Here is a 12,251-nt window from a genome sequence, read left to right as displayed (position 1 = left end):
AAACGTGTCTGTAACATTGTTATCTCCGGCCAGACGCCTTTCACATAGAGAGTTATTGAATCGCATCAACTCGGAATCTCCCGAGTTTCAGATGCAAGCTGCAGAAAAATTAGCCATTGCTTCCGCATGACAAGTGGGATCTATTAGTGTGGTTCCATCCTCCAAAGCATGAGCATCCAACCGCCCGCAGGGGACATCAGCTTACTGCAAGTTTTTTCCACGCCAGGCTCCAGGGGCATTAGACCAATGCTGCAGATAGGAAAAAACAGTCAGACCCACAGCTAAATAAAAAGTGACGGATTCAATGGGTTGACTCTTTAAAGGGTGACGGTGGGCATTATTAGTGATTGCAGAGCAGCTCCACCTCCGTTTGAGACAGGTCCAGCTCAAAACGTCCATCTATCTTCTATCCCTACTTAGTCCTCTACAGCTGTCCCAGCTTCTTCAAGGCGAAGGGTGGGTACGCCTTGGACAGTTCCCTAGTCCATTGCAGGGACACAAACTCACCCACACACACTTAGGGACAGTTTAGAGCAGGGGTGTCAAACTCATTTTCACCGAGGGCCACATCAGCATAGTGGCTGTCCTCAAAGGGCTAGATTTAACTTATACATGTAACCAAATAACGAAAAATAAACGTAACTACTCCTCAATGTTAAATAACTCATTATTTAGTTATTATGAAGTGACAATTCCAGTTGCATGGAAAACATATGTTTGCTTGTTACTTTAGCATAAATCCTTTTACATTTGATTCTGTCAGGTTAGGTTACAAGGACAGTGTTTAAATCCTAATGTATAGTTGACCAATCCCATATTTCAAGTCGGATTCCCCCTAGATATGAATAAATACACACCAATTTTTATTTTTATTTTAAGAGATTAAAAACTTGTAGGCTCTCGCGGGCCACAGAAAATGACATGGAGGGCCACATTTGGCCACCGGGCCTTGACTTTGACACACGTGGTTTAGAGTAAGCAATTAAACATGTTTTGGACTGTGGGAGGAAGTCAGAGTGCCTGGAGAAAACTAATCCATGGACAGGAAGCACATGCAATTTCCATACAATGAGGACTCAGCTGGGATTTGAACCAGAGCCTGTTGCTGACAGGCAAGAGTGCTAACCATTACACCTTACTTCATAAATGTTGTCATTATGAGAGTTTTCTTCCTGGCCATCTGTTTGTTGTTTAAACAAACCCAGCGTTGTCACAGAGATGCTCACGAGTCCCTTTTTTGCAACTCCAAGTCAACCTGAAGTCTTTGCATTTAGAGTCCCACTCTGATCATATTTTAAACTGTAAAAAGTGTTCCCAATGGTCTTTTAATTAGGATTATGGCGTTTTCTAGGACATAGTAGTTTCTGCAAAGCAACAGGAGTTCATTTGAAATTTGCCTCTGAGTTGTAGGTGGGAACAATCCCACCCCCATTTCCCATCACCAATCTCTTTACACTAACAGCTCCTCACACCCCCAACCTGGCATTATCGGTGCAACGAAAATAGCGAGCATTGAAGCAGTATTGAAGCTATTCAGTTTTTAGCCAGATATCACCTCAGACAAGGAAAACAAAGAAACACATGGATCGATCAGAGTGGAGCGGAGCAAAGAGCTTGAGGCCTGCTGATTATAGCTTTTACGTCACAACTACAAGCTTTTTTTGAACAGCATTTTATTCATCTGCTCCTGATTCAAAACGACATGAAAAAAACAAATACTCAGAAATGCAATTTTAATCTTAATTTTCTAAATATATGTCCTGCATCATAAGCAATATGCCACAAGATTGTGTGAAAAACACCAAAAAAACATTTTCTATCAGTGGGTCTTTAAGTTCAAGGCAAGTGTCAAGTCTTGAGCTGTAAATTTCAAGTCGAGTCTTAAGCCCCAAAGATTGAATAAAAAATTTAATTTTTATGGTTGCAAATTGTCTGTTAACTTCTTTTAAACAACTTGGAGACACAAGAACAGAAATGGTTCATCTTTCTGTATTATCAATGCAAAAGGTTTGTACAGAGACCTTTTTTCAGTCGAGACAGCAATATCCATGAGCTAAAAAATAAGAATAAACAAGTGAATATTGTTCACAAGTCTCAAGTCTCTACATATGAGACATAATTGCGACTCAAGTCTGAGTGTCAAGTCCAAGTCCTGTCGTCTGCACTGTCAAACCTTGAGGTTTAGCTGATCCTGTCTTTGTCTCTTTCATAGCAAAAACAATAATAAATTACTGAAAACAAAATTGTTCAACCAATAAATTCAAATATACAAACCAAGACTTACAAATGACACCATGGGGACCAGTTTTTCTTCAAAATACACTTATTTAAAACAATAAAGTGTTCAGAAGTAAAACTGCAGTTCAGGTCATTTTTGTGGTGTAGGTTTTATTGATTAAAATATTTGTGCCATTATTTGATGTTTTCAAACATATTTTTGCACCCCGCCTGATCTAGCTGACAGTATCTCTTTAGAAGCAGAATTGACTAACATTGAGGTCAACGCACCTCCAGTCCTCGAAGGGCCCCAGGCTCAGTCATGTGTTCAGGCTCATCCACAGTGGCTACACAACACATTAGCATTCCAAATGCTGCCGCTTTTCCTTAAAATTTTCTTTTGTTGCCTGCAGAGTGCAGAGTTTCAACTGCCTTTTTGTATGGACATTTGTTAGGCACAAGCCAACACTCATTACTACGTGGGTCTTCCTCCTGAATGATTTTGTTCTATTGAATGCTCACTTTTCTTTTTTTCTTTTTTCACATTCCTATCAGCAGGGTCAGGTGTTAAATATCCTTTCTGTGCAAAAATTTTATAATTTGTTTTTTTTCTTTCTTTGCAGGGATCTCGGTAGCAAAGAAGACGCACACCTGTAAGTATGAACCGATTTTTTCTTTTATAAAAAATAAAGATACAAGGCAGGATCAACATTTTTTAAGTTGATAAAAAAGGGTAATCTGTTTCATCTTTGCTTACAAGTACACTTTTGCTTTAAAAAGTCAACGCCGTCCTTCAGATCTGAGCCAGTCACTCGTTCTAATTTGTGTGGCTTCATTGCCATACTGTAGAGAATATGCTGATAACCCTAGAGAGGAAATTAAAATGATGTGCAGTCCTATGACTGCTTGAATATCATGCACATTTGAAGCAGGCAGTAAAGCACCTCTTTGTTTCCTGCAAGGCCTTGCAGCTGAGCAACACGGATGTGGTGCTTTGTGGTGGTTTGCAGCCTTAAAGGCTGCACTATCTACTAGAGGTTGTATTCTGCAGTGCAGATAATATCAAAAAAATAAAATAAAATACAGAGACTGCATGTGGCACATGCCTGAAACCTAAACATTTTTTTTGCAACATACATAACTCAGAAACACTCTGCCTTTCAATTTCAGTTTGCACATTAGGAAGCGATGAGCAGCCAAACCTGGAGAAATCAATGATCTCCAGGAGCCTTGTACAGTATTCCGACACACATGCAGAGCAATCGAAAACGGCACTTGAAAAAGGCTTTTTTGTGTGTGTGTTGTTCTGCGTGCGTGCTTGTAACCATGCAAACGTGTGTGCTAAAACCCCTCTGTGTGAGTGAAAGAGAGTAGCCCTGAAGGCTATTCTTTTGCTCTGATCACTCTGATGAAACTTGTGGAGAGGGGAGGCCAGAGGGCTTTTCTGTAACAGCGGTCAGAGTCTTTCACTTTGTGAGAGGCTGCATCTCCCCCTGTTAAACACCCGCGCTTCTCTGTTACATCAGACAGCGGGGCAAAAGATATGATCTTCACTGCTGACAGCTCTACCTTCCTCAAACAGCCCCGTCAAAATATCAGTTTGATTGTGTGTAAAGCAATTTGCTTGTCTGGAAGGGCCTTGGTATTGTTTTTAGGTGTTCTGGGGCGTTTTGTGCGTCAGTTTGTGTTTGAGTGAAAAGATCTCTGAGGTAACTAGAAACGCTTAAACCCACAACCGCACTATCTCAATTAGTTAGACTCTAAGCACCTCTAGACTGAGGGGACAAATCAAAGAGCATGATTTAAGAGTCTCTGGTTGAAAGCCCTGAGCAGAAACCACACTATCTCATTTCATTAGAAATATTCAAATCAATTTGAGGAAATCAAAGTAAAACCCCTTAACAAGTACTTGATTGGTGTGCCTTACAGACAGGAAGCGACTGCTGTCAGAGCCGTGTGCACCAGAGGAGGTTCAAGGGGCCGGTTAATGGCCATTGAGCTTGTAGAGGGAAGATCTTTCTTCTTTTTCTGTCCTTTTTTTTTTTTTGTGGTGATTACATGGCTTGTGGAGTAATAATGAGGGAGATGTCTCTGTCCTGTTTGGTTATACGCAGAACGTTGATCCAGTCCTGTTCCTGGAGTGAAAACATTGGCTTTCCCGGTCCACCCTGCCTCTCATAATGTGAGCTGGGCTGCATGTGTGCGCCAGAATGCGAGCATGTGTGTTTAGCAAGTCTTCCCAGTCCAACCCAGACCTCGGGGATGGGCTGTGTCTGACAAACTCCCCACTCTGCCTGAGTGATCAAACTGCTGGAAGCTCCCCGCCATGCCAGTCCCCTCATCAATATAAATTACAGGGGCAGCTGTTCACTGGCAGGCTCCTCTCCTTTCCTCTCCTCCATCTACCCAAATTCACTAATCATTGAGCCATCAGAAGGTGAGGCACTCTAGATGAAAACGGATACTTATGTCATTGCGCCAATGGCTGTGATGTCCACTCCTTATCCAGTCCTCACATAGATTTATTGTCACCCTCAGACCTGTTTTCTTCTCTTTATCTTTCTGCTATTCTCTTTTCATTTCAAGAGAAAGGGGCCGCCCCCACTCTGCCTTTTCTACCACAAGGCTGTAATTTTCAGCAAGAAGTCAACTGTGGTTTTCCTGCACATTTCCTTGGCAGTTTAACTTATAACACGTTAAAAAGACATCTGTCACACACGCCTGCTAGATACAGAACGAATAACTTTACATTTTCCTGATTGTGTTTCTTGAATGCGATACTGTAGAGGTTAATGCCAGCCTCCTGTTATTGTCTGCAGTTTTCCGAGGTTTTGATCTGAGCTTAAGAAATAACATGGCTTGAATTTATACCATATTTTTCTACACGCGGCCTATAGGGCACATCGGAATATAAGGGGCATTGTCAATTAAAGGTCTATTTTCAAGCCTATGTCACATATCAGCCGCACCAAACTATGAGACGCATAAGGCAAGACAAAAAAAAGGAGATAAGTCCACCATTCAGTCACTTTTAACTGCAGTCACAGTAACTACTTGTTTTTTTTTAGCTTTTTCGCAATACCTGGAACTCCCAACTTTGTTTGCAAAAAAAAAATTGACTGATACTACTTAAACAAACGTTACTGTGACTACGCTAACTCCCAACCTTGTTATTAAAGACGTTTAAAAAAAGAATCTGATATCGCTACATATTAGCCGCGGTAGCCTTTTCACAATACCTGTAACTCGTACCCTTGATTGCAATATAAAAAGAATAGACTGATACTGCTAAAACTAACGTTTTTGTGACTACGCTAACTCCCAACCAGAAATAATTCATATCTATGACACTCTGGATTATAAGATGAACTGTTGTCAAAAAAAATAAACTAAGCCTTTTAAGAGGGCTATGTAGTGTGGAGAATACGGTACTTGTTCAGAGGATGCAATGTCACTTTATAAAATTAATTAATACTGTTTAAACTGGTTTTCTTTTTCTTTTCAGGCAAAAATATTTTTGTTTATTTGTTAGTTTCTAATGGAAGAATTCAGCACTTTAATTATTTTACCGTCCACCTTTGTTTGGTCTAAATTACAAACGACAGGAACAAAAGTTTCATAATCAAACCAAAGTTTTGGTATTCAAGTTGGACAAAATGATCCACCTTGAATCAAGTTCAATCATAACCTATTGAATCAAAATGGAATTCAGAAATTTCCCAGAGATCCTCATCCCTAGTGGTGCTTGCTTTCTGTGAGATGAGTTTCTGTTTTGACCTGTTGAGAGGGTTTAGTGAGGAGCAAAGGCTCAGATGCAGCAGCTGATTACAGTTAGATTAGACGTCTCACCTCTAATCTACCATCAGCAGTCTGGGGCTGTGTCTCACAGTTGGTATCACAAAGAACTAGCCAGAACACACATTAATACACACACACACACAGGTCATGTAGTCATGATGCTCTACAGTGCAGATCTCCTGATTAAGTTGAACTAATCCTCTTGCACTCTTGCAGCTGGAGGTGTATCATATACCAACTGTGGGCTGGTGGTTTAGATCGCAATACTCATTGACAAAAAGATTTAGGTAAATCGTTATTTAACGTTTCCTTCAGATGAACTAAAAAAAACAAGATCACAATTTGTAGAAACACATATGAAGCAAAATAACAGAAATAATTGTAATGCCTCTTTGACAAGAGGTGAAGCATCTTCTATTATAAAGCAAATACCAGTTGACAGCCTTTTACTGACTAGTTTGATGGACTCTACCTGGATATTAAAGAAGCTATAGGTATCCAAACAGCTGTTACAATAGTTCACAGTCAAGATAAAAGTCATAATTATTCATACTCACCTAATTGGTTTTAATTCTATTGTTGTTGTTTTTTCCATGTTAGCATTATTTTCAGGTAACAAAGATAAAATCCATCCATATCTGACCATAAAGGTAAACTGGCCCTTAAAATTGGCCCCAAAATACAAAACAACATTAACAAAGCTTTCAAGAAGGTGATGATATATGTTTTTTTTTAATCAATATTTAAAACTATATTCAAACAGAATCTAAAAAAAACTAAATACTATGGACTTAAAGCCTGCTTAATAAGTTGAGCTTTGCATTTTTCTTTTATATTTTTCTGTCAGTTTTCAGTTAATCAAACATGAGATTTATGGCCCCTAATAGTGCTGTACATTGCCAATTTAGGAGAATAATATGTCCCAGTTGCTGTCTAATTTTGCTTGGCAACAGGCGCACTCCTGTGGAACCGCCCGGAGCAGTGTGAGTTGTCTCTGCATAGATCAGTGTTCCATGCTCAGTGGTTGTTTGAAGGTATTTCATCACTTTGTTGCCTTGATTCAGCTCTGTGGGGATTTGTTAGTTGCACTCATGTGGGAAGTGCATCCAGAACATTGTTAAGCTCGGGCTGATAATGAAGATCAGCCAGCCAGAGTCCCCTGAGCTGCTCAGAGTGAGATAGTCTAGTGGGGCGTCGACATAGCAGGACACACACACACACACACACACACAGTTGTATGCATGGACACAAAGGAATCATCAGCACAAATCATACACTGAAGTGTGTTAGAGTAAAACACACTTTACAGTGCCACGCATGCTGCACAGCAGATTGCTATCAGAAGTGTTGTAATATTGTGTTTTTGCACATTATTTCAGGTTTGTAAAATTGCTTTTATGTTTTTTAAATGTCTTGTTTTTTTTTCTTCATTTTAATCCTGATGTGCTTTTGTTGGGCTTGAAAATGACAATGACCCCACAACACCTAACCTCGCTTTCTGTGGAAAGTTATTTGGTTCTCAGCATGGCACTAAAACTGGTTGTTTCCTCTTCTCTGGGAGAAAGGCTGAATGCCTAAATTGACTTATTTTTTCTTTCTCTGTACTGTAGGTTATGTTTTACCCTACTCTATTTGTTTGTTGGACAAAAGGAATATTTTCATTTTGGACATTTTGGTTTATTCTATAATATATATATATTTTTTTTTAAATAGGTCAGTGTAATCACAGCGGTGAGAAATGAACAGTCACTGAATAAGAGAAATCAATAAAGCTATCTATTTGTCATAAACCAGGCCAACGTGATTTTTCTCAATTTTTTTCTCTCCTGCCATGTCTTTTCCTCTCCGACTCAATATGGCAAGTCCTCATTTTTCAGTAAAATCATTATGACTGCCATTTTCTAAAATTGCAAATGGCCTTTCTACATACTCTTTCCCCGGATAAGTTTCTACGGCCAAAGACTCTTCTTTTTTATTACGCCTCTGTGGCTGAGAGTAGTATATGAGGGTGAGTTTAGCGAGGGGAACTGTGAGGGTGCAGTGCAGGTTTTTTGTGATCGCAGGCTGCTCTGCTTTTGTTGGCTCTTAATCTGGTTCTTCTTCTGGCGCCCGGCTATTTCAGAGAATTTGAGCTGGAGCGAGGAGAGACTTCGTCAGCTTTTTTTTTTTTCTTTTTTCCTTAGCCATCCCCCCTTTGTGTCTCATGCAAAACTGAAGGGCCCTGCCTGCGAGCGTTGTCAGACCGAAAAACAAGAATAAGTGACATATGACAAGGACACAATGCTTGAATGGGCCAACTAAAGTAAGTGGCCCCCATCTGCTGCAGGCGATTTCTCTTACGCCGGCTGCCTGACGCCTCAGGTGAAAGGGACCCGGAGAAAGAGGGCTGTGCTGCGATGCGGCGGCTTCTGCCAGACGCAACATTTGGCATAGCTGGGAGGTCACGTCCAGCCACACGATCGCAGCGCCACACAGTAAGCCAGCTTTCACGCACAGGCGCAGGTTATCCGTCTCCCATCAGGTTTCCGATGCTTCATTACTTATAAGGCGTTTGCATTCAGGTGTAGGACCCAAATGTCAACTTTTAATAAAGGGTGACAGAAACAGAGGTCATAACTTATCCAGAAATGTCTTAGAAATCAACATTGCCCTTTGTCGATACACCACCAAATTTCAAAATTGTCTATTTGATGCTAAAACATTTCAAACTAACCAAATCAAATAATAGTAGTTCCAATATTACTTATTTATTTTTGATGTATCTCACAGTGTAAATACCATTTATTTCCAGATCAATATTAATCACAGCAGAACATCAAAGAAAAAAAGAACACAAACTGCATAATTAAGTACAGAAAGTGAATTAAATTAGTTGAAGATGAAATACTTTTGGCAAAAACATGTTAATCTGTTCAGAAGAAAAAAACAAAGTTGCACATACTGTACAAAGAAGAAAGCACATGTGCTCACAAAAGCTTTGGGTGATATTATACATTGACATTTGTGCTGATGGCATTGTACCCATTTTGTTGAATCTGCTTTATTAGAGGAAAGCTGTTTTCTTCCACGTTGCTATTAATTTGTGTTTCTGTGGGCGTGCAGCGCCAGAACAGAGAGATGCACTTAGCCTATTGTGAAGTTAGCCGTCATCATTAAGATTCTGCAGATAACAGGCATGCGGATTTCTACTGCTCAGCATTATAGGATCCCAGACATCAAAGGAAAGTTTTCCTTCTACTGTGTCTGCGGCAGCGTTGAGGGGAGGGAAAAGAAACGAGAAGGGAAAAGGGAAAAAACAGGTAGGGAGACAGTTGGGAAAATAAATCAGACGGAGAAAGAGAGGGAAAAGAAACCTGTATACTGTAAAAGCGGGAGTCAGGTGACACATGCTCTTTAACACATTTAATGCTGTACAGGGTCAATGCAAACGGAAATGTATGTTTAATTTCATTGAGAGCCACAGATCTTACATTTACACATTTACAGCAAATAAATAAATGTATTTAAAGGGTTATTCATCAGGTGCTTTAATAATTAAACCTGCAAAATCAAGGGCAAATAAGATGGTGAAGTTGAATTGGTAATTAAAAGGGCAATCATGTTTTGGCCATCACTCACAATGATAGTTGTTGTTGTATTTATTTGCACACATACCTAATGTGACCTATTGACCTCACATACTAAGTGTTATATATATTATGAATGTATTTATATATATATATATATATATATATATATATATATATATATATATATATATATATATATATATATATATATATATATATATTTGTAAATTAAAGCAATTCAATGTATGCAACACGTTTGACCCCTGCCTCAGAGCTTATAGCAAAATATTGTTTTTTATTTTTCTAAATTGGATTTTAAAAATAATAAAGATTTGGAATATTCCAAATAAATAACAATGTAATGTAGGTCATTTTTGACACATTAAATGGGTGCAAGGGTATGAAAAAAAATTAAATATCCCTTCAAAGAAATCCTATTTGTGTACTCTGATTACCATCATATAATTGTAAACGTTATACTTGTATTGTTTTTACTTTATCACCATCATCATAAAACCTACCTTTAAGTCTCCACAATATTACAGTGCTTTTTATGATAACACCAAACATTCTCCCGCAACTCCTGCAGCGGCGATATCCACTTCTATTACAATGAAGTTTGCCTTAATTCCTATTACTACCTCTTTCAGCATGGTGCCATTATGCTTGTGCTGTTACATCAGAGGGAGCTGTTCTACACACAGAGTATTGAATTTACAAGAGCGAGAAATATGCTGTTCACCAGTATTGTGCTGGATTACAGAATCAAGGTCGACTCACAAGACACAGAGCAGCATTATCCCTTAATCCTGTGTTTTGGTTTCAAATAGCCTTTTTACACCTAATCTTCAAAAGTAAAATGACAAACATGAATACTGATGTAGGTATTTAAATGTGCATTACCTGCATAGTTAAGGTCAAAGGCTTATGTGGCCTGAAAATGGATCTATGTTTGTTTGCTAGTTTGGATTTCCTTTTTGCCGCTGTATTATTGAGGAGTCGCGCATTTCCTCAGGTGATAACTTTTGCGAACTTTTCTCTCAATGACCGTTTTAGTTTTACACACTGAGGGTAGCTGTTTCCGTCTCCCCCTTTTACTTCTCACCAAGTTTAGTTCAGGCTGCTGCACTGGGGCACTTGGAGGACAAGCTCCACTGAGTCAACAGATAATGTGAGGTAACAGCTTACATTACTAAGGCAGCATCTCCCTCTTGACCAAGCTGGTCTTAGCATGTCTGTCAGGCTCAGCTGCAGCAGAGCTGGAGGAAACTTAAAGGTGCTGTGAAAGACTAAAAGTGGGCCAGCCGCTTCTGCCTCCTGTTGACCTACCTTGTTCAGAGGGTCCAGGTACAGACGGATGACAGGACTCCTCCTCGGTGGACCACATTACTAATGTGTGAGGGTGCAAGAGGAATACATCCTGTGATGAATCGCTCTCTTGCACCAATGGCATCCTCATAAGTCAAGAGTAAAAGTGTTGAGAGCACGCTTAGTGGAGAGATCCTACATCCCATCCACCTCGGAGAAACTCCATCCAGGCTCGATGGAGGAGAGGTACAGAGAAGGCCAACTGGTGCACATCATGCATTGCCTGAGGATCTCCCTCAATCTTGGAAGACATCAGTCCCTTAATGGGTCACTTTTTTCTTCTTCAAAAAGTTACTTTCATGCCTGAATAGACCTAATGAATGGTTGTGTTGAACAAGATTGCCCCAGTGGACCATCTACTCACCTGAAGTCAATGTCTTTTAATTTATGCTGAAAGATTTTTGTTTTACAGTGAAGAAGTTAAAGCAAAAGTCTTTGTTAACTTTCTACTGGCTAGAACACTTCATATAGGAAACAATAGAAAACAATCATTTTTAAATTTGTTTTACCTTTTTGTCTTAAACAATTCTCTGTTATCTTGTTTTCTTCTCGCCGTAAGCCAGAAGGTTAAACTATTTTAGTTTACACGCAAACCTCCCCCTCGGAGATGTTGTTAGGCTATACCATTGATGTTGGGGGAGTGTGTAAATTTGAAGCTGGGTAATACATCACACACACCAGGGGGTCTCCCTGGTATGCTCCTCAATAATGAAGTTCATTCGTTAACTTCTCCCTCAAAGGCCAAGTTCCCCTGCTGCCCTTTTCAACAGCCACCGCAACTCTTACCAGTCACACCACTAATAGAAGAAAATAATAATAACTAAACAAAAAAGGAAAAGAAAAGACACATCATGGTGCTTTTTCCTCTGACAGGCTCATTGGGTACCTTCGTAGAGCATGAAGAATAAGCAGGTCCATTACCAATCCCTCATGCCTGGTTATAGCCATAATTATCACAGGGAAAATGACTTGCCCTGTTTGGTTTGTCGTTGAGGAGCTGCACCTTCCTAATCACCTCCTCCTTCCCTCCTGCCGTCCTCATGCCATGGAGATGGAGATGGGTTTGGAGGAGTCGTGCCAGTTCATTAGAATTCACAGGGTTCCACCTCCCTGCCTAGCCAAGCTAAGCCTCTCACACAGGCTGCCATGCCTGCGATAATCTCCTCTCCTCGTTCCCTTTCGCTCCTTCTCTTTCTATCCGCCTATCCCTCTCCTTTCTGTCCCCAAGGGTAGCCTCACACAAAGGAGCCGCATTGTTAAATTTGATTTCTATTGATCTTTTGAAAAATATTTCCGCAA

At 39.9% G+C, this 12,251-nt stretch overlaps 1 protein-coding gene across 2 annotated transcripts in view; it reads left to right on the top strand.

Annotated features, from left to right (window-relative positions):
* The window catches only part of roraa (RAR-related orphan receptor A, paralog a), a 192,824-nt gene that overhangs the window by 133,362 nt on the left and 47,211 nt on the right, over nucleotides 1-12,251 (top strand). For both annotated transcript variants that reach the window (XM_004069638.5, XM_078948724.1), the window contains one exon: nucleotides 2,841-2,870. In XM_004069638.5, the coding sequence (XP_004069686.1) occupies nucleotides 2,841-2,870 (30 nt within the window). The remainder of the gene's footprint in view (nucleotides 1-2,840; nucleotides 2,871-12,251) is intronic.

This window comes from Oryzias latipes, chromosome 6, assembly GCF_053564925.1.
Source record: "Oryzias latipes strain Hd-rR chromosome 6, Olatipes_Hd-rR_3.1".
Lineage (NCBI taxonomy): Eukaryota > Metazoa > Chordata > Actinopteri > Beloniformes > Adrianichthyidae > Oryzias > Oryzias latipes.
Note: the sequence above shows the minus strand (reverse complement) of the source record. Positions and strands in the feature narration are given on the sequence as shown.